At 39.9% G+C, this 23,033-nt stretch overlaps 1 protein-coding gene, 1 long non-coding RNA gene and 1 other non-coding gene across 5 annotated transcripts in view; 1 reads left to right on the forward strand and 2 right to left on the reverse strand.

Moving 5' to 3' along the window:
* FEZ1 (fasciculation and elongation protein zeta 1) overlaps positions 1-23,033 on the reverse strand; it is a 43,508-nt gene that overhangs the window by 18,344 nt on the left and 2,131 nt on the right. For all 3 annotated transcript variants that reach the window (XM_058687217.1, XM_058687218.1, XM_058687219.1), the window contains exons 2-3: positions 19,615-19,970; positions 12,651-12,750 (exon numbers count right to left, since the gene is read on the reverse strand). In XM_058687217.1, coding sequence (XP_058543200.1) covers positions 12,651-12,750; positions 19,615-19,925 — 411 coding nt within the window. In that variant the 5' untranslated portion in view covers positions 19,926-19,970. The remainder of the gene's footprint in view (positions 1-12,650; positions 12,751-19,614; positions 19,971-23,033) is intronic.
* Positions 3,512-3,584, forward strand: TRNAR-UCU (transfer RNA arginine (anticodon UCU)). The gene has a single exon. It is a non-coding gene; the product is annotated as a tRNA-Arg (tRNA).
* On the reverse strand, positions 12,758-18,676 carry LOC131487011 (uncharacterized). Its single transcript, XR_009249567.1, has 3 exons — positions 14,937-18,676; positions 14,536-14,562; positions 12,758-13,482 (listed from the first exon to the last, which is right to left on the reverse strand). It is a non-coding gene; the product is annotated as an uncharacterized LOC131487011 (long non-coding RNA).

Here is a 23,033-nt window from a genome sequence, read left to right on the forward strand (position 1 = left end):
CGAATTAATGAACACATGAAAGAGACAGGAATGGCAACACTATTGCCTCCTATAGTTGGTCCCTGTCCACATACAACTTAGCTGTTTAGTCACCTGGAAAACAGAAGAGTGGAACACCCGGTCCTGGATGTTCGTTCCTCTTATCCAAGACAACTGCCATGTGCTATTAATTCAAGTTACAGGGACAAAAGAGACTGTCTTGTACATCAATCAGGGACAAAGTATTGATTAACTGAAAAACCCAATAAACGTGGAGAACTTTAAATAATAATAATACTACAGAACTCGAGCATAGTATTTTGACCTAAAAATGTAAGTGTACACGTATTTTCCCCCCAAGCTCCTAATGTAAGGCCAAGGCCTTTTTCTTCATGATGGGCCTCTGAGTAGAGGTTCCATATTGTCTTTCTCCTATCATCCACATCAGAACACAATTTTTTAAGATGATTTAAATGATTTCCCATTTCTGTGTTTTCATAGCAGGAGGAAGACAGGAGATAGCACACACACTCCATTATCTCCTCTTCCTCCTGAAATCTGACTACAGCGAGAGCTAAAGGACCAAAAGAGGATATCCCACAGGAACAAAACAAACCAGAGTAAAGACAACAGCAAAGGAGATGCTAGAAAGCAGATGCTGAGCTAGCAGGCTACAGGAGTAAGCTCTGTAGGAGGAGTCTTCCCAAAGTAAGTGCTTTTACCCCAAAGATGCTGAAAGACTCATAATTGGAGACTTCAGGTGGTACTGGGAGGTGGGGCTGCAAAAAGAAGGATCTGCTAGGATTCTTCATAGGAGCAGCAAGACCCCGGGTCTCTTCTCCCTTCCCACGTAGAAGGGCAACTACCGCCCTCTCACCATTAAAAGAAGTGGAGATTTTACTCTGGAAAGGTTGAACTAGGAGGCCCTGGACTCAAGATACCCGTGGCCACCTGAAAGCAGGGGTGAGGGATCTTGCCCCAAACAGAGGGATTAAGTGAAAGTCTACATACTCACCAAGACCCTCCTGCCCTTATTAGGCTCTAAGGACACTGGCAGTCAGGCTTATCCTCCTCAAGCAAAACATGACTCAAGTCACTAACCAGCACATTTCTATTACACTGCCCAAGAAAAAAGACCTATAGATACATGTCAATATTTGGGGCCTCCAAAAAAAATGACCAGGTCCTTACTGATCACTACAGTGGGGGCAGCAGGAGATAAGACCTGCCCCAAAGGAAGAGCTCAATGAGTCTAGCTTCACTTTTAAATATGAAATTATGCCCAAGGACTGTCAAACATTTGCAGACAATCCCCAACATGAAAGACAGGGACTGAAACAAATACATAGGAAAAGCAAATCAAAAGCAATACAGAGGGCAGAAGAAACTCCTTCCTATCATTACTGCCCTCAGAAAGACATCAAGAAAACACTGCTTCCTTGAAACATGGTCTTTTTAGTAGAATTAATTAAAGGAAAAAAAAACAATAAGAAAGAGCTCTTAGGCACTAAAATTTTAGTAGCAAAATCTGTATTTTCAAAAGAAGAATTGAAGATAAGGTTGAGAAAATCACCGAGAGAGTAAAGCAAAATAAGTGGATAGAAAATGGGAGGGTAGAAAAAGCAGAAGATCATTTTAAGCCCAACACTTGAATAAAACAAATTCCAAAACACAAAAACACAAGAGATGGTCTCTCTCAGCCACAAAAGAGTAGCTAGTATTGGACTTACCGCTTCAGCCACATACAACTACAAATCTGGAAACAATCTATGAGCCAATTGTTTTGAGGCACTGGGCATAGACAGTGAAAGGCTGTGACCATTGAAAGAAGGGAAATCATGAAATAAATGAAAGCTGAGAATCTGCCACCTGTGAACTAACACTACAAGAAATCCTATAGAAAGTTTTTTGGCCTAGAAGGAAATGATTAAAAATCAGACCCACGGGAAGGAATAAATAATACCAAAAATGGTAAATATTAAAAATTTATGCTTTTTTCCTTCTCCTAATTTCTTTAAAAGACAACTAACTGTCTAAAGCAAAACATAAAAACTTTGTGTTGCGGGGTACATAATATGGATTGCAATAAAATATATGACAACAATAGCACAGAGGATAACAGGAATATACTGATACTGCAGAAAGTGTTTTACATTTTATGTGAAGTAGCATAATATTAATACTAAATGCACTATGATAACTTAATAATGCAGAGTATAATCGTTAAAGAAGTCAGTAAAAAACAAAAACAGAAACAAACCAGAAACACACACACCAAGAGGTATAGCTAAAATCTAATGGAAGAAATAAAATGGAATACCAAACAAATTTGATTAACCCAAAAGAAGGCAGGGAAGATGGAACAGAGGAATAACAACAACAACAAAAACCCAGAGAGGACAAATAGAAATGCAAGATCATACATTTAAACACAAACCATTCAAGTTACTTTAAGTGTTAATGGACTAAACACTATGCAAATGAATTAAACCCAATGAACGAAAAAGCACACGTCATCATTTTCAGACTAAATATAAAAGATGAGGGTGCCGGAATGGCTCAGTCAATTAAGTAACTGGCTCTTGATTTCAGCTCAGGTCATGATCTCATGGTTCGTGGGATGGAGCTGCAGGCTCGGCTCTACGCTGATGGCGTGGAAGAGTCCCCGCTCCCCGCCCCTCCCCGGCTGTCTCTCTTTCTCTCTCAAAAATAAGAATAATAATAAAAAAAAAACTCAACTATATGCAATCTATAAAAGACACTCTTTAAACATAAAGACAGGAACAGGTGAAAAGTAAAAGGACTGATAGAAACACTGTACAATCCAGTAATTACACTGGCAGGTATTTACCCAAAGAAAATGAAAACACTAATTCAAATAGACATATGCACCCCTATGTTTATTGTAGCATTATTTACAATAGCCAAGATATGGAAGCAACCTGTGTCCATCAATAGATGAATGAATAAAGAAGATCTGGTATATATATATACACTGGAATATTACTTAGCCATACAAAAGAATGAGAATTTGGGGCACCTGGGTGGCTCAGTCAGTTAAGCATCCGACTTCAGCTCAGATCACGATCTTGTGGTTCATGAGCTCAAGCCTCGAATCGGGCTCTGTTCTATCAGTGCAGAAGAGCCTGCTTCAGATCTTCTGTCTCCCTCTCTCTCTGCCCCTCCCCTACTTGTGCACTCGCACACGTGCACACACACTCACTCTCCCTGTCTCTCTATCTCAAAAAAAAAAAAAAAAAATTAAAGAAAAAGAATGAGGTCTTGCCATTTGTGACAATATGGATGGAGCTAGAAGGTATTATGCTAAGTGAAATAAGTCAGAGATAGTCAAATACCATGATTTCACTTATATGTGGAATCTGAAAGACAAAACAACCAAAAATAGAAACACTCATAAATACAGAGAACAAACTGATAGTTGCCAGAGGGAAGAGTGGTGGGGGGTAATGGGCAAATAGCTAAAGAGGTACAAACTTCTGGTTATAAAGCAGACAAATCGGGGGGGGGGGCCACCTGGCTGGCTCAGTTGGTAGAGCATATGACTTCTGATCTTGGGGTCATGAGTTCAAGCCCCACGTTGGGCATAGAGCTTACAATAAATGAATCAATCGATCAATCAATCATGGAGATGAAAAGCACAGGAAAGGAATATAGTCCATAATATTGTAATAACACTATATAGTGACAGATGATAACCACACTTATCATGGTGAGCATTGCATAATGTACAAAATTGTCAACTCACTATGTTGTGTACCTGAAAAAAGAACTAATATAATGTTATATGTCAATTTTACTTCAATAATAAAAATTAAAACCAAAAACCAAATTGTAGTGGATAAACAGGCAAAATAATCAGTTAAGATATAGAAGAATTCAACAACACTTAAACCAACTTAATCTAGTTCATCTTTATAGAACATTGCAACCAACAATTACAGAATATACATTCTTTTCAATGGCACATAGTACATTCCTAAGATACAACATATGCTGAGCCATATATCGATCCCAATATATTTTAAAAGACTGAATTTGTACAGACTGTGTTCTTGCCAAAACTAAATTAGAAATCAATGACAAAATGATAACTATAAAATCCCCAAACATTTTGAAATTCAGCAACGTACATCTAAATTACCCATAGGTCAAAGAAGAAATCACAAGAGCAATTAGAAAATATTTCAAGCTGAAGGTTAACGAAACATGCCATATCAAAACTATGGGATTCAGCTAAAGCAATGCTGAAAGGAAATTTTATTACTTTAAGATGCTCACGGCATGCTGATCTGAATGCTTGTGTCCTCCCCAAATTCACATGTTGAAATCTTAATGCTCAATGTGATGGTATTAAAGGTGGGCACTCAGGGATTTGCTTGGGTCATGAGGGTGGAGCCGTCATGACTGGGATTGGTACCCTAGAAAAGAGGCTCCACAGAGCTCCTGAGATCCCTTGTACCAATAAGGACACAGCCAGAAATTGACAGTCTGTAAGCCAGAAGAGGGCCTTTACCAGAACCTAATCATGCTGGCACCCTGGATGTCCAGCCTTCTTAACTGTGAAAAATAAATCTCTGTTGTTTATAAGCCATCCTGTGTGTGGTATTGTATCATAGCAGCCCGAGTGGACTAAGACAATTATTTTTAAAGTTTAAAATCTGATCTAAGCTCCTACCTTACAGGGCTTAGTAAAACCCTAGTCAGTGTAAGGAAGGAAATAATAAAGTTAAGGAAAGAAATCAACAAATGAGAAAATGAACAAACAACAGAGGAAAAGAAAACTAAAAGTGCTGTTCTGGAAAGATGAGTAAAAGTGACAAACCCATCATTAGACTTAAGAGAGAGGATGGGAGGGAGAGGGAGAGAAGGAGAAAGAAAACACAAATTAGCAGATCAGAAATAAAAAGAGGACCATCACTATAGATCTTACTGACATTAAATAATAAGAACATATCATCAACAACTTTGTGGTCAATACATTCAATTATTTAGATTAAATGAACAAATTCCTTGAAAAACACTATTTACCAAAATCAGCTTGGGAAGAAAGGAAAATCTGAACATCTCTACATTTATTGATTTATTTATTTTTAATTAATTTTTTTTAACGTTTATTCATTTTTGAGAGACAGAGAGAGACAGAGCATGAGTGGGGAAGGGGAAGAGAGAGGGAGACACAGAATCTGAAACAGGCTCCAGGCTCTGAGCTGTCAGCACAGAGCCTGATGCGGGGCTCGAACTCACAAACTGCAAGATCCTGACCTGAGCCGAAGTTGATCACTCAACCGACTGAGCCACCCAGGCGCCCTGTCCCCTCTACATTTATTAAAGAAATTGAATGTGTAACCAAAAATCTTCCACAGAGAAAACACCTGGTTCAGACGGTTTCACTGGTGTAGTCTATCAAATATGTAAGGAAGAGATAATACCAGTCTAAGACAAACTCGGAAAGTAGAAACATTCCCAATTCATGTTATGACATTACAAGAAAAGAAAATTACAGAAAAAGATTCCTTGTGAACATAGATGCAAAAATCTTTAATAAAATATTAGCAAATCAAATCCCACATTATGTAAAATCGATACTATATCATGACTAAGTGGAGTTTATCTTAAGAATGAAAGGTTGCTTTAATATTTGAAAATCAATTAATGTAATACATCACATTAACATAATAAATTGATCTACCTACATAAATGGATCTATGGATTTAACACACAATCACAGTTGAATTTTCAGCAAGTTATAGAAATTGATTAGCTGATTCCACAATTTATATGGAAATGCAAAAGACCTAAAATAGCCAAAAGAGTGGCTCTTGGGTGGCTCAGTTGGTGAAGAATCTGACTCTTGATTTCAGCTCGGGTCATGACCTCACAGTTTGTGGGTTCGAGCCCTGCATCAAGTTCCTCACCGACAGCACAAAGCCTGCTTGGGATCCTATCTCTCCCTCTCTCTCTGCCCTCCCTCCTTCAAAATAAATAAATAAACTTTACAAAATATAAAAACAAAAAGTAAATAAAATAAAATAAAATACCCAAAACAACTTTGGAAAAAAAGAACAAAGTTGAAAGACTTATACAGTTGACCCTTGAACAATGCAGGGGTTATGGGTACCAATGTCCTGCACAGTGATAATCTACATGTAACTTTTTACTCCCCCAAACTTAACTAAAAGTAGCCTACTGTTGACGGAAGCCTTACTGATAATATAGACAGTTGATTAACATATATTTGGTATGTTATATGTATTATACACTGTATTTTTATAATAAAGTAAGCTTGAGAGAAGAAAATGTTATTGAAAATCATAAGGAAGAGAAAACACATTTACAGTACTATAATGTATTTACAAAAAAAACTCCATATGTAAGTGGTCCCACGCAGGTCAAACCCATGTTGTTCAAGGGTCAGCTGTCCTACTTTATATCAAGACTTATTACAAAGCTACAGTAATGAATACAGCATGGTATTGGCATAGACACACAGCAATGAAACAGAATAAAGAATTCAGAAATAGATCCACACATATATGGTCAATTGATTTTCAACATAGGTGCCAAGACAATTTAATAGGGAAAGAACAATATTTCCAATAAGTAGTATCAGAACAATTCGATAGCCATACACGTACACACACACACGCACACACACACACACACACACACACCAACTTTGACCCTTACCTCACACCATATATAGAAGCTAACTTGAAATGAATCATAAACCACAGAAGAGCTAAAACTATAAGACTTCCAGAAGACTTAAGAACAAATCTCAGTGATTTCTTAAATACTACGCAAGAGGGGGTGCCTGGGTGGCTCAGTCAGTTAAGCATCCAACTTCAGCTCAGGTCATGACCTCACAGTCCATGAGTTTGAGCCCCACATTAGGCTCTGTGCTGACAGCTCAGCTGACAGCCTGGAGCCTGCTTTGGATTCTGGGTCTTGCTCTCTCTCTGCCCCTCCCCCACTTGTGCTCTGTCTCTCTCTCTCAAAATAATAAGTAAAGATTTAAAAAAATTATAAATAGGGGCGCCTGGGTGGCGCAGTCGGTTGAGCGTCCGACTTCAGCCAGGTCACGATCTCGCGGTCCGTGAGTTCGAGCCCCACGTCAGGCTCTGGGCTGATGGCTCGGAGCCTGGAGCCTGTTTCCGATTCTGTGTCTCCCTCTCTCTCTGCCCCTCCCCCGTTCATGCTCTGTCTCTCTCTGTCCCAAAAATAAATAAAAAACGTTGAAAAAAAAATTATAAATAAATAAATAAATACTACACAAAGAGCACAAACTATAAAAGAAAAAAATCAATAAATTGGGATTGATCACATTTAAAAAACATTTGACCTTCAAAAGATAAGGTTAAGAAAGTTAAAAAGCATAGACAAAAAGAAGATATTTGCAAAACATAGGACTTAAGACTTATGTCTAGAATATATGTGTTAAATTAATTAAACAAGGAGGCCATTAGAGTGATGTGGTTTCAATGACTTAGAAGCCTACTAAGCAAACCAAAATCTAAGTCTCTAATGCCTCAAGGTTAAGAATTCAAACCAAAGAACAACCAATCACAAACAGCCAACTGGCCTTTCCCAAATAATACAACCACTTAAGCTATAGTTAATCAATTTTTCTTCTTTGCTTCTACCTTTTCTATATAAAAGTCTTTCCTGTAGCTCCTGTTGGTGGAACACTCCTAACCACTTTAGCTTTGGCACTGTCCTATTTGATTCTTACTCAAGTAAACTCTTAAAAATTTAGTATGCCTCATTTTATCTTTTAATGTACAGAATAATAACAATTTAGGGGCGCCTGGGTAGCTCAGTCGGTAAGTGTCTGACTTCAGCTCAGGTCATGATCTCGCGGTTCGTGAGTTCAAGCCCCGCGTCAGGCTCTGTGCTGACAGCTCAGAGCCTGGAGCCTATTTCGGATTCTGTGTCTCCCTCTCTCTCTGCTCCTCCCCCCAGTCACGCTCTGTCTCCCTCTCTCAAAAATAAATAAAAACATTTAAAAATTTTAAATTTAAATTTAAATTTTTAAAAAAAGAATAATAACTATTTAAAGAGAATACAAACACCACATTAAGAAAGTGGGCAAAAGATTTAAATGCGCTCTTCACTGAAGAAGATACACAGATGGTAAATAAGTTCATGAAAAGATGCTCCATATCATATGTTACTAAGGGAATTCAAATTTAACCAAATAAGACACTCCATATACCTACTCAAATGTCTAAAATGTAAAAGTCTCCGTCTCTTTCTGACCCTCCCCTACTCGCAAACGTGCTCAACACTCTGTAGCTCTTTCTCTCAAAAATAAATAAATATTTAAAAAATAATAATAAATAAATAAATATTATAAAAATAAACAACAAAATAAAAGGCCATCTATAACAAGTGTTGGTGAGGATGTTGAATAACTGGAGCTCTCAAACTGGAAAACAGTTTGACAGTTTCTTAAAAAGCAAAACATACACTTACCATATGACCCCGACGTTCCACTCATAGGTTATTTTACCCAAGAGAAACAGAGACATATGTCCACAAAAAGACTTAGGCAAGAATGTTCATAACAGCTTTATTTGCAATATTCAAAAACTGGAAACAACCCAAATGTCCATCAACAGGTGAATGAATAAGCAAATTATGGTATATCTATATAATGGAATCCCCTCTGCAATAAAAAAGAATGAACCATTGATACAAACAACAAAATGGATGACTATCCAAACAATTATACTGAGTCTTAAAAAGCCAAACCAGGGGGCATCCGGGTGGCTCAGTCGGTTGGGTGTCCGACTTCGGCCTAGGTCATGATCTCGCCGTTCCTGAGTTTGAGCCCCACGTCAGGCTCTGTGCTGACAGCTCGGAGCCTGGAGCCTGTTTCAGATACTGTGTCTCCCTCTCCCTCTCTCTGCCCCTCCCCCGTTCGTGCTCTGTCTCTCTCTCAAAAATAAACATTAAAAAAAAAGCCAGACCTGCCCCCCCCCAAAAAGAGTGCATGCTGCATGACTCCATTTATAGGAAATTCTAGAAAATGCAAATTAATCTATAGTGACAGAAATGGGTTGCCTGGAGATTGGAGGGTGAAAGAGAGTAGTAACGGAAATGTTCAGTATCTTGATTGTGATGATGGTTTCACAGATGTATACATATGTCAAAACTTATCAAATTGAACACTTTAATATGTGCCATTTATCATATGCCAATCATCCTTCAGTAAAGCTATGAGAAAAAAAGAAAACCATAAAATGAAATGAAATAAAAGAATAATACACCATGACCAAGTTGGATTTATCTCAAAAACGCAAAGTTGACTTAATATTTGAGAATCAATTAATGTAATTTATCATATTAACATAATAAAGGATAAAACTACACATGTAATCATCTCAATAGAGGCAGAAAACAGAAATAATAAATCTTCAGAGAAATAACACAAGAAAACATGCCACAATTTAGTCCAGGTTGAAAGGGCCCACTAAGTATAATGTAGAATGAATGGGAGGGGGGGCACACACTACAAGGCACATCACTGGAAAATTTCAAATGAGAAAGAAAAAAGAACATCCTGAAAGCTAGTCACATATAAAAGAAGGAGAATCAGAATGAATTTGAGGGCTTCTCAACAGCAAGTGAAAGCTGGAAGATAAGAGAACAATGCCTTCAGAATTCTGAGTAAAAAAACTTTTTGCAACCTAAATTAACTATCAAGTCAAACTCTCAACCAAGTACATGACAGGAGAATAAAGACATTCGTGTATATTCTAAAAAAGATATTCTTCTGTACCCTTTCTCAGAATATACCGATTTTTTTCCCCACAAAACAAGGAAATAAACCCAGAAAGATAAAAAACTATGGCAGTCAGAAGCAGGGAGAGAGTCAGGAAGGATCCCCAGGATGAAGGTGAAGGCAAGTCCCAGGGACAACAGCTGGGCATCAGATCTAGAATACAACCAGACTAGTTCATAGCAGAAAGATGACAGTACTAATTTGGATGCTTCAAGACCAAACAAACAAAAAAAAAAATTCTGAATTGATAGAATATCTGATTTATTTAACCATATTGTGAGATTTAAATTTCACTCCATTTGGGATTGAACTATTGATAAATAGATATACAGAAAACTAAGCAAAACAAAAAACAAAGTCAAGTCTTTACTCCGGGTTAAACAAAAAGTGGTACAAGAAAGGAAATATTTTTATACAACACTACATGATTCAGTAAGAAATAGTATTTACATAGTTACAACGGTATATATTTTGCGTATTGATTTCACTATATAAATTGGTGACAATCCTATGAGAAAACTAAGTGTGAGTATTTGAAGTGGTGTATAAGAATTAAACTTATCTTCCATCATGCAAAGTTAATAGATAACAGCCAAAAACTGTTTATTTTAATCATCAAACAGCAATATAAATGTATTACTTAGGAAATTTGAGATATATGCCAAAAGAAATCAAAGTGGTTGCCTCGGGGCGCCTGGGTGGCTCAGTCAGTTGGCTGACGGACTCTTGGTTTCGGCTCAGGTCATAAGCTCACTCTTTGTGGGTTTTAGCCCTTTGTTGGGCCCCATGCCAACAGCACATGGCCTGCTTGGGATTCTCCCTCTTCCTCTCTTTCTGCCCTTCCCCCACTCTCCCTCTCAAAATAAGTAAATAAATGTGAAAAAAAAAAGTGGTTGGCTCTATGGAATAGGGAAAAGATAAGGCAGGAGCTGCTGGGGTGGTTTTTAAGGTCTTATAATATTTCTAAAGTATTATCTGACTCTTAAAGCCATGTACATGTGTTACTTGATCTTCCAAATGCAAAATGTGATTCTCTTTGCTGTCACAATCCAACAGTTTCCATAATTCTGATTATATCACTTATAGTCAGAAGGACAAGGATAAAGACGTTCAAGAACAAACACGCCTGATTCTTGGCAATGAACCACTTAAGTAGAAGAGGAGCTACGAGGGCTTGCTAGAAGAAGCCTACCAGCTGTGTGCATTCGGCAAGCCAAGGGCATTGGGTCAGTCGCTCTTTTATAAAAGTACAGAGCACTGGTTAATCTAGCAAATCATTTAAACTGAGGTCAGTTAAAAGAGCTTCTACTGTAATGAATCCAGATAATAAAGGAGATGAAATAAAACAGCCTTAATCCATCCACTTCTGCTACCCTGTCATTTTCCCATGGGTTAGATGGAAGAAATTCTACAAGGAGTGGAACTCAAGATCATCCTTCTCGGGGCCATTCAATTTGCCCTGAAATATTAACCCTCTTGAGGGAAATCTGCAAATGAGGATAAATTAGAGTCCTTCTGAAGGGCAGGCGGTCTTATACATCCTTTGGCTTAATCCACAAAATTAGTTGGAAAGGGAGCCAAAGAGATAAAGCAAAATCTGCCTTTTGCACCGTGATGGGCCTGATTTCATTTCAGTAACTAGATTTAGTCCATGGTTGCCTCCTTGTCCTTTGCATTTGGGATAAGGATACATATAAGCATTGCAAGAGAAAATGAGCAGTCAGGAATCAAAACAGGAACTGAGACACAGCCTCCTATAGCCACGATGAGTAGGCTTGCATCAAATCTCCGAGTCTTGAAGTCACCATTTTACCTGTCCCACTCAATGAAACCTTGAAGTTTTGAGATTTCGGGATTGCTAATTATTAGAAGAGTTAAGAAGGATATACAGCCACTTTTTCAACCAATCAGGCAACTGCTGATCTTTTTGCTGTACTATTTTGGGCAATGATCTGCAGAAATTTCTCTCTTGCTTTTTCACTTGGACTCAATTCTGGAGCACCTATGAAGATTAGATCCACCTTCCTTTCCCTCATTTGCTGAGCCCACAGGGCTGTGACAGCCCTTCGTGATAAGAAATCGTCAAATTTCCTTATAGCTGAAACTAGAAAACCAAGCAAGGCAGAAATTGGCTTTTAGTGTGGACAAAGCCATTAAATAATTTTACCTTCCTATATGTAGATTCAGCTAGAAGGGGCCATTTGGATCTTCTGAAAGGTCACTCCCCATAGCCTATGCAGATCAACAGAAAAATAAGTATTCTCTTCATTCAGAAGCCCTTAGGCCACCTTCTTCTTTGGCATCAGTAAGCACAGAATATGACTCTGGTTCAGCCACAAGAACGGCTTCTCGGTCAAGTCTATAAACGTCTCATTGGCCACTCCCCACTGAGTGGCCACCTCACTAATGTCTAGGCCCCAACTCTGGCCATTAGCCAGGCTTTGAGTTTGCCACAAATCTATCAGCACCTGCCATCTTGTGTTTGGTGAGGCTGAACTCTTCCTTTTGGATAGGAAAACCTGATTCTTTTTAAACCATTATTATTTGAACATGAGAAGCCTGTGATAGTCACTCTCCTCCTCTTCAGACCACCTTGTTTTGCATGTTGCAGTACACAGATCAACAACAGAGTAATTTGCATTTATACTTTTTACAGACGGCCATTCGAATCACCTCACAGACACTGGATGTCCCCTCATCTAATTCTTCACCTCCTCCGTAACTCCTGTCTTACCAGCAATGTTTTGGAGCTATGGGTGAGCTTCATTACCTAATGGGTAAGACTGTTGAATTAATGAATGTTTTTCTAACTGGAATCCACATCTTCTCAAGCCTTATCAAGTAAGGGGCCCCAGAGAGGTACCTCGGTGTCAGAGCTGTTGCCATTCAGAGCCTCCACGTTTGGGTCCCTCCAGTCTTCTGAGAGTGAAGGGATGTAATTGTCTGTCAGAGCATCCCAAACCCTGTAAACAAAGAGAAGCTCTCATTAGCACACATCTGTGGCCTGGCCCCGCCTGGAGGAAGGAAGAGCTGGGCCAGGGGAGGAGAGAGGCTTCTGTGTGTGCCAGGCTGAGATCATCTGCCTTCCAGCATGCAAGAGCAAAGCAGCTTAAAAACTGAATTAGAGGCACTACCAGGAGAGAAAGAGCCAAGAGAATGGGCCCTGGTCAGGGACTGCAGCTTAAAAGGTGTTTGCTTAAGAGAAGAGGAATTTCTCACCATTGAGACACAAATGCTAGAGTCTACAATCAAACCACCTCAGGCAATAAATAGATTGCCCCTGAAAATAAATCTGCCCCTCAACCAAATGGTTCATGACTCATGAACCTAAGAAATGCCCATGTTTCCTTTCCTTTTCTGTGGGCAAAGAAGAGTGAGAGAGAAAGAGGGAGAAAGAGGAAGATAGTGATGTAAGTTGGTAGGTAGGTAATCGACAGATGGATATCTGGGCAGATTTTCTGGCTGAATCTCTTTGAGATCAGGGCCACCATAGAGTTTAGATGCATTTTAATTTCAGAGGCCTGCAATCTAAATGGTCAAGAATTAACTCCCTGACATCTAATGTAACTAAAGGGATAATGCCAATGCTGTTAACGCTTACTAATTACCCAAAATGTTCTAGCGAGCCCGTGGTGGCATACTCCCCCAGCTCCAGCAAAGTAGAGTGTAAGTGTTCCCTGTCTCCATCATGGACACTGCAAGGCAAATGTATGAAAGGAACCGATCAATACACCTCTAACAATTGGGTTGTAGTGAGGGAAGATGGGGGGTCCCTTTATTACATCGCTTTAAAAAGTTCTGATATGTACATTATAAGAAAAACTTTTCTATAATTTGTGTCATTTAATTCTCTTATTTCAGCAATATTTCTTTGGGGGGGGAGAAAAGGAGGGGTTGGGGGAAAATCGTAAAGTCACAAACTCTCACACACAGGAAAATAAACAAAGGAGTCAACATCCAGAGATTAATGTAAATCAGTAAACCAAGCTCCTAAAATAATGTCATCCATGGAAGCCAGTGGCACTTGAGTTAATATTAGCTAAGGATAAATGAGGGCTCTATGCAATATCCTTCAGGTGCCTATGCATGTCAAACAAGGTATAAGAAGGTAAATTGTATTTAGACAGACTCACATGAAGAAGCAGCCATTTAAAAGTAAGCAAATATGTATATATGTGGATCAAATTCAAAACATGACAGAATACGGTGTGAGACGCTGAAAAGGTAAGTGCAAGGGGGACAAGAACACAGACAGCTGACATTAGGAGAGGCGAGTTCTCTTAGCATATGTCAAATCGGGAATAATATAGGATGCATGGGCATAGAGCAAGGAGACTTTCCCAGTGCACAAAGCATACAGTCGGCGATGCAACACATTAAAGGAGCTCAAGAAAGCACAATTTAATAGCAGTGCTTGGGTTATCCGCTGACTCATTATTTTCCCGCAATTACAAGCAAGCACTTTGAGAGGACTCATCAAGTGTTCATTAGACATCCATTCAGCAGGATTTTAGTCTGCTTCTTAAACATGGGTGATAATCCAATCTCCATCAGGCACTATTAGAGCTTCATTAATCCAGCCTAATGCTAAATGCAAGTCTCGGTAGCACCGTACAGCCAAGAGGCAAAGATGATTTGCTACGTCCAAGACAAAACTCCAAGCACCACACCCAGTGGGGGAAGGCCAGACTCCTCCTTGCATTACATTCTCTGCCGCAAGAATCAACAACAAGCATGCAAGCACTGACCTTCGGATTTGTCCCTGCAGCAAGTGCCTGGAAAAATAAAATTCAGCAAAGCCCAAAATAGGCAGGAGCCTTTTGTGTCTCTCCTAGGCTGGCTGGAAGCTGGGACTTTTAATGAACTGCACGCTTTCCAATGACCTTGAAACTGTTTCTGTCCTTCAAATGACAACTGGGGGGCTCTCTCAAATTATTTAGGGAGTGGCGGTTTTTCTCATGTGGGCCTTGACTGACATACTCTGGATTTCACCTTCTAACTCTAGATTTTTATGACAATTCCCTACACCATTTTCTCCTCCGGATTTCGAGCCGTCCTCATTCTTTCCTGTTTTGTCCAGATTTTCTTCTTTTCTGAAGTACTCTTTATCCAAACTAACCCTAGCAGTCACTACTTAATGGCCACTTACTATAAGTCAGGTACTCTCTTCTAAACCTTTGTGTGAATTAATTCATTCAATCCTCACAACTCTGTAAGGCAGATCCTAAGGCGGGAAAAAAAAAAAAAAAAAAAAAAAAAAACTAAAACAGACAAGTCAGTTAACTTGTCTAAGGTCACACAGCCAATAATGACAGAGGTGGGATTTGTAACCAGGCCATACGGCTACAGAGCCCTATATTCCTAACTACAAAACTATCCCAAGTCTTTATCATTTTGTGACTGGCTCGGGCACAGGCATCAGAGTAATATACCAAGTTCCCAATCACAAGCTAGAACAGCAATTCAGAAACCAGCTCTGCGTGAAAGACCTCTAACTACATTATTCTTGGACATAGCGCTTTCATCAGGCTACAAAAGGAGGAATGGCAGGGGCAGCGGGGTGCATGACTGCTTCCTGTCTATCTCTCCAGCCCCAGTGAAGGTTAAATGGAAGGCGAAGGCAGAACACTGGCGGCAGGCTGGCAGCCAGAGCAGACCGGGTGGTGGGAGGGAAAAACACAAAGCTTTCTGTGAGGAAGAGAATGGGAAGGGCTTTTCTTCCTCGACGCCACCCCCACCCCCCGCAGAGAGGCTATCTATTCTATCCTGAGCAGGGGCCTTGGGCATGAACATATTCCCTTTTATAGTCACCCTGAGGTGGACTGTGAAATCCTACTTTCCCCGAGAAGTGTCCTGCCACTCGCTCTTATCTTGGGGGAAGGAGACTCTGAATGTTATCTCCTATATCTGTTATCAAAGAGCCAAGATTAAACAGGTCGCCTCAATTCCTGGCTTTTGCTGCCATGGCACCCGCGATTCAATTTGCTCTCTCAGCCCCTATAGTGACAGAAAAGGCTTTTCCTATGGCTGTTTTATAGCCTGGGCTCAGGTGGCTATGGAACTGACTAAGCTATCTTTCACCACACAGGGCTGGGGATTTGTAAAGGGAAGCTGGCACCGGATGAACACACCCAACAGAATGGGTTGTGACAAGACGCACATACACAAAGATCTGGGTCTACTGGCAATCATGTAGCCATCAAGGCTACATGAATCCTGCCCCCCTCCACACCCCTCTGTTCTTGACAACATGGTAGGCAGCTAGCCTAAAGGGTTTATTAGAATTCCAATTTGATAACATTTCCCTTAATCCCCTCCAGGTTGGCTACTGCCCTTATCCAGTGTCTCGTGTCCAATCAAGCCAACAACCACATTTCCATGTGTGTTCACGTGAGTACACTTTCGCTGCTAAGACTTAGGAATTATTATTAGCACATAATGACTTTGAACAACTTTTTAGATTCTTTCAAGCACTGAAATAGAATCAATACTACCTCTGCCTTCTATAGGGGGAAACTGAGCCTCTGAGAGGATAATTAACTTTCCTCAAATCACGGCTATCCATCCACTTACCATATCCTGGTTGTGTGGCATTTACTTGACTTCACCTTCAAGTATGGCTGACTATGCACCATGTATTTATTGTGTAGACTTACTTTTAGCACCTTTCACCCAATAATTCTATCTGCAGAACAGGAAATGGTGATTGTTCTCACAAGTTTGGCCCCTCTTTATCTTACAGGTGCCTGTAAGAGGGCGGATTGTAATCCCAGTGAGGCAGGTGGTAGGGTGAGGATTGTCCATTCCCCTTCTGTAACCGTCCCCTAGAAAGGCTCTGGCCTCCAAGTTCAATCTCTTATGAGACAGGAAAGGATGATCACACATATGCGAAGAGCAGATTCTGGAAGAGTATCCAAATTTAAAACCAGGAAAAATCTATTCAAATTTGACTCTCTTGTAATGCCTAATACTTCCATGCCCTGATAAATCAGAGAGAAGTTGACGTCTCAGCCAATTCCCTATTAGCAAAATAGTTCCAAAGGAGGACTAGAGAAATCCAAACTCTAAAAGGAATGACTACATTTGCTTTATGATTTGTGCTCTCTTGAAGGAGGTTAGTTTGACCGAGAAGTTCACTGCTTTTGTTTTATGTTTTTATTATGTCCTGCTAACCCACCCAACACACTTTCAATTCATTTGTGGAGGAAATATCCATCCAATTAGCAAACATAAGGAAGTTTATTACAAGCTATGCTCAGGAGAATCACAACCAGATTAGATATTAAATTATCTTTTCCCTTACTTCATCATAATTTTACAGTTGAAGTATATGGATAGGTATCTATAAACAACGTGTATAATTTAACTCTGATTTTTAAGTTGGAAAGGTTTAAATACATTGACCACCTTGAAAACAGAGTGTTAATTTTTCTCTTCCCAGATTCCTCCCTCTACACTAGCCCCAAATTGTATTTTATCTCTAAGGAACTATTCAACCTTTGGTCTTTTAGCTGAGGCAGTCAATGAGGCAGGCAACTCAGAAAAATCAGGGTGAGGAGACCAGTAATCCCATGTGATGGTAATTAACATTGAGTGGCCTCTGCTAATGTGCTAGAAGAGAGTAAGAACTTGCTCACCGGGCCTTCATCCTTAATGAGGCAGAGGGGGGCTTAGATAGGGGAGGAATGATTTGTTGGAAGCAAAAGGAATGGGACGCATCTTAAAATGTCATTTTCAGAGCACAGCCTGGGTGAGGTAAGAAATTAGGTTCTTTCCAAGTCCTTAGCCCCGCTTCATCAAGATTGAGCTCTGGAGGTTTCAAAGATGAGGACCCACGCAGTCAACTAAAGTTAAGTGACTAGCCCAAGGTCACACAGTGAGTTAGCGAGAGTATGAAAATTATAATTCATAGTCTTTTGTATTTCTAGTTCATTGCCTGGTGCAATGAACTATAGTGAAAAAATACGCTGTATAATAAAGCCCCAGAGCCATTCTTTTTAGACTTACAGGAGGTGAACAAATTAATAACGGGCTCAGAATTTAAGAAAAATCAGTTTGAAACTTAAAATTGAATTAAAACACATAGCCCACAGTTACAGTACTGGTCACCAGGGTAAAATGTTCTCTGTGATCATGACTTCAGGCTAACATTAATTAAAAAGAAAAGAAGGAAATGGTGTGGACCTGGAAATCCGTTACCTGTGCCTACAAAACTAGCTATTATTGTTCACCCAATTCATTCGACATTCAGTATTCCATTCAAAAACTATTATTTGAATACTTATGACACACCAAGCCCTGTATTAGACATGGGGATATAATAGTAAGACAGACACAGAGTCCCTGTATACTCACAGAGTCATCAAGCGAGCAACTATATCCCAAACAGGTCAGGTTTAGTTGTCTGGGACACACCTTTCACCCCACTTATTTATGGGCAACTCTTGCCACTCAAGTTCATAAAAAGAGAAACCAAAAGCCCAGTTGCTCCCAAGTCCCATTACAACCACTTGACATTTGTTGTGTGATTCCATAAGAACAATTGATGCTTGGGGTGCCTGGGTGGCTCAGTTGGTTAAGGGTCCAGCTCTTGGCTCTTGAGTTCAAGCCCACGTCCTCACTGGGCAAAGCCTGCTTGGGATTCTCTCTCTCACTCTCTCGCTCTCTCACTCTCAATCTCTCAAAATAAATCAATAAACTTTAAAAATAAAGAACAATAGGGGCGCCTGGGTGGCTCAGTCGGTTAAGCATCCAACTTCGGCTCAGGTCATGATCTCACTGCTTGTGAGTTCGAGCCCCGCGACGCGTCGGGCTCTGTGCTGCCAGCTCAGAACCTGAAGCCTGCTTCAGATACTGTGTCTCCCCCTCTCTCTGCCCCTCCCATGTTCATTCTCTTTCTCTCTCTGTCTCTTAATAATAAATAAATGTTTAAAATAAAATAAAATAAAATGCAAACACAAGGGGCAGCTCTTCCTGCCCACGGGTCCTGTCCCTGTGCTTTAATTAAAAAAACAAAAAACAAAAACCAACTCACCTTTTTAAAAAAGAAAGAACAATTGATGCATATTTTATCTCTACAGGGAATTCAGGCCTATTTTTACTAAGTGCCCAAAACACCCTTCTTTAATTTATGTTACAAATTATCCTCTTCTTTTTCTAGTCCCTCCTCAAACAGCAGTTTTCTCAAATCCCTTTTCTTGACTACTGTTAAGACCCTAAAAGGGGACTAGTAAGTGACACAGGGAATCTGTATACTCAAAAGCCATGTCACCTAATTATCACCTTTATTTTGGCCCAAGGTAATCCCCTGGGCTGTCAGTTCAATTTGTATGCTTTCTTATTTGGATATATCTTAACATTTGTAGATGATTTTCCAGTCCTGAGGGGGGATTTGTTAACAGTTTGGAGATTTTCATAATTCTGGTGTTTCTTGAAGCAAATTGTTCCAGTGACAGATTCCTCCGTCACGGTTAATTAATTTCTTTTCTGATCCTTATTTCTAATATCTGGGTGGATTACTACTGATACAAAGAAACAGAAGATAGATGGACCCTAAAATGGATCATGCTCCTAAAATTCTATATTGTACCTAAGAAAATCTATTTTCTAAAAAGTATTCATTCCTCTAAGATTTCAATTTTAGAAAACTCTCCAGGTCCCTGTAAAGGGACATCATAGAATAATGTCAGCAATTACCAGGGCCCTGCCCCACTGACATGAAAGCATAAGTGATATGCCATGAACCCACAGACACGAGTTCTATGTCAAAGAGCCCCAGACTACAGGGCTTATGTCTGAAGCAACAGAGGGCAATTAAGACTTCTTACTCCTCATCCTGCAGGGTCTCTTCCTCCTCCTGGATCTGGAATTGGTTCTTCACAGGAGCCAGGGTCTCCGTCTTGGCGTTGTAGTTCCGGAAGCAGACATTGAGCTTCTCATCAAATTCGTTCACGAGGTCCTCCATGGACTTGAAGCTGATTATTTCCGAAGAAAAATTCTCAAGCTCAGAGAGGGAGGGATCCTCTAGATGGTGGGGAGATGAGCCATAGAAACACTGTGGTTTCTCCTCCGGGTCCTCCGAGCAGCAGGGTCGAAGGTCCTCAAACTCTTCATCCAAACTCACCAGTGGAGCCTCCATTCTCTCACAGCAATAGGACAACTGTGACTTTCAGGATTCGTTGATCTAGGAGAAACAAACAAGGTAATGTGAGCTTGGACCGGGCTTTTGTGCCGCCTCTGCTGAGGAACCATAACCACATAACCCGTTAGTCTGTATCCCTCTGAAAAAGGAAGACTCCACTTTCCAGGCATCCGTCACTTCTGTACTTCCTCGCTATCATACACTTGACCTTAGCAAGTTACTTAATTCTCTGTGCTTCTCTTTATTCTTCTCGAGACAGAAATAATAATCCTCAAGGGATTGTCTTAAGGGTTAAAGGAGTAAAAATACAGGTAAGTGATTAGAACAGTGGCTGGCAGATAATAAACATCATTGTTGTCCCATATGTTCTCTGTTTATAATAATAATAATAATTGTTATTATTATTATTATTATTGCCATAAGTCCACATCCTTAACCATGTGCTCTGAAAACCAGAAGTCTTTCATAACTTATTTGGTGGCAAAAACCGACTTGACCTAAACTCACTTGGCAACTAAACCTAATCTACACGAATATAAAATTGCTTATGGTTTCAATTTATCCCACTGTGTGTGTTTTGCTGCGGAAATAATAATTTTTTAAATTATACTGATTGCTGCCCCAATCTCCAGGAAATGATATGCAGAATTCACACTCTATTACTGCTTTCTAAAATGGCTGGCCCCAAGGGTTTGGGATAGGGATGCATGGACCTAGATATGACTACCCTCAAAAACAAGCACCTGAGCTTTTCCAAGATACAGAGCTTATGTCTGGGGCTAAAGTAACAGATTAAATGACTGGTTATCCTGAAAGAGATAGACCCAACTGCCCATGTGCTCCAAGGTCAGCCTCCATGACCATCTTGGACACCACATCCTGGAAAGCTGCACACTCAGGCCTACTTTCATTTCCTGAGCTCCAGGCCCTCTTCAGACACTGCCTTCCACTGTGATTTATCCAACTGTGTGTGTATCCAAGCCCTTCCCCAATTTTAATTTAAATTCCTCGAGGGCACAGACGTCCTCTGGACATCCTGCATCATTCCATCCTGTACACACTGCTCTGCGGCTAGGCAATCAATCAATGTGTGTTCATTGAAAAATGATCATCTGTCCCCCACATACATTTTTCATTTTCAATTTTAGGCAGCACAGCATTACTGTCCGTCATGCCCTTCTCTACATATGCCACTTTCTTCCCTGTAATGCGGAAAGGCAACCAAACTTTTCTCTCCTGTCTGTGTAATTTCTGATCCAGTTAGATGCTTAAATTGGAACCACTACCGAGGAGAACTGAACAGACAGCAAAAATAATGGGTTTTGCCCTGAAAGTGCCATTCTCCAACTCTGTCTATAAAACTTAAACTCTAAGTAAGTGAGGCAAAGGCCATGCCAGGTGGGGACTCAGACAGCTCTTGCCAGGATTGTACTGGGAGGAAGCCAATTACCGTTGCATCACATCAAAATATATTCCGAGTATTTACAGTGTGCAAAGGCAACATGTTGGGACCTTATGACATCTTGGAAATAACATATGCTCAAGAGCCAACAGACCTACCTGCCAATGTGTGGCTGAGTGACAAGCATCATGGGTTCCAATTTTCTCATTTGTTACAGTGAAGGTGTTGGTATAGAGCTAATAGCTCTGGAAGTTAATTTTAATAACTTATTAGTGTAATTGATAATCTTAATTGTAATAATATATTTTAATAATGTATTCTATTAAATCCAATATGTCCAAAAGATTGCATTCCAATATGTAATCCATATTTTAAAATATTAATGAAACATTTTACATTCTCTTTTCATACTACTTCTTTGAACTCCAGTGTGTATTCACAGTACATTTCCACTTGGACTAGCCACATGTCGCTTGGGGCTACCAGAGTGGACAGCACAGCTATAAAGCAATACACAACTAATTGCCACTCAGGCGTTCTTCACCTAGGGTCTACAGACCCCTAAAGGGCTCTTTGAATATAACTATATTTTATGCACTTAAAAACATATTTGGAGGAGAATCTCATAGATTTCTCTACATTGTCAAAAGGGGCCAATAGCACAAAAAAGATTAAGCATCGCTGAGTGCCAAAGGGAGTTGAGAAAAGATCACAGAGTGCAGTAGGGAGCAAGGAAGGTTTTACAGATGGGGAATTTGGGTTGACCAGAGCAGGACTCTGTGATGGTTAAGAGCCTGGATTCCAGGTTCCCATCCTGGTCCTATCACTTCCTAGCGATGAGACTTTGGGCAAATTATCAGCCTCTTTGTGTCATGGTTTCCTCATCCATAAAATGAGGTTTAAAACAGTATTTAAGCTGAAGGCTATTTTGCAGAGTAATGAAAATAATCACTGGCAGTGCTAAACACAATGTATTGCATATGTGGTGTTTGATAAATGTCAATGATTTTAGGAAAATGAGGATAACTTAGTTTCACAGCAAATGTAGGGGGAGGGTGTTTCAAGTAAAACAAAACAAAACAAAACAAAATCCCCCTGCCATGATAGTCTATGTGCAATGCTTTACATGCTGATCAAATGGGAGAACTACTGCTGAATAAAATTTATCACCTTTTTTTTACTAAGGCACCCCTGCTATTTTCAATTTATTTGGTGAAAGCTTCTTGGATCACTGGCCCCATTTCAGAAAGACATGATGTTAGAGATATTTACACTTCCTTTAGACTTGTACTCTTCTCTAGGAGAGAAGGGGGAGCCAGAATGAATAGGTGATACCAATGGGGTACTAATTCGAAATGGCACAAACTATATTATTAACCAGCAACAAAAGGGCAATCCAATCAGCATCTAAGACAAAGATTGAGTTTTGGGTGTTGTCAACAGGAAGGTTATGCTCAAAGCACCTATGCTCAGCCCAGGCAGCCTCTAGAAAATGGATTCACCCAGATGATGATAAAAGAATGGGATATCACAGCTCTAGAGTTCAGAAACGTGGCCATTTGAACAATCCATAATATAGCCAGCTTTCTTTTCATCAACTCACTTCCCAAGAGCCAAGAAGCTCTGCATGAATGACCACCTGGAGATGAAACCAAAACTGAAAGCCTGCACTGGGAATTGGATATCACTCAATACCCAGACTG

This window comes from Neofelis nebulosa, chromosome 10 (genome assembly GCF_028018385.1).
Source record: "Neofelis nebulosa isolate mNeoNeb1 chromosome 10, mNeoNeb1.pri, whole genome shotgun sequence".
NCBI lineage: Eukaryota > Metazoa > Chordata > Mammalia > Carnivora > Felidae > Neofelis > Neofelis nebulosa.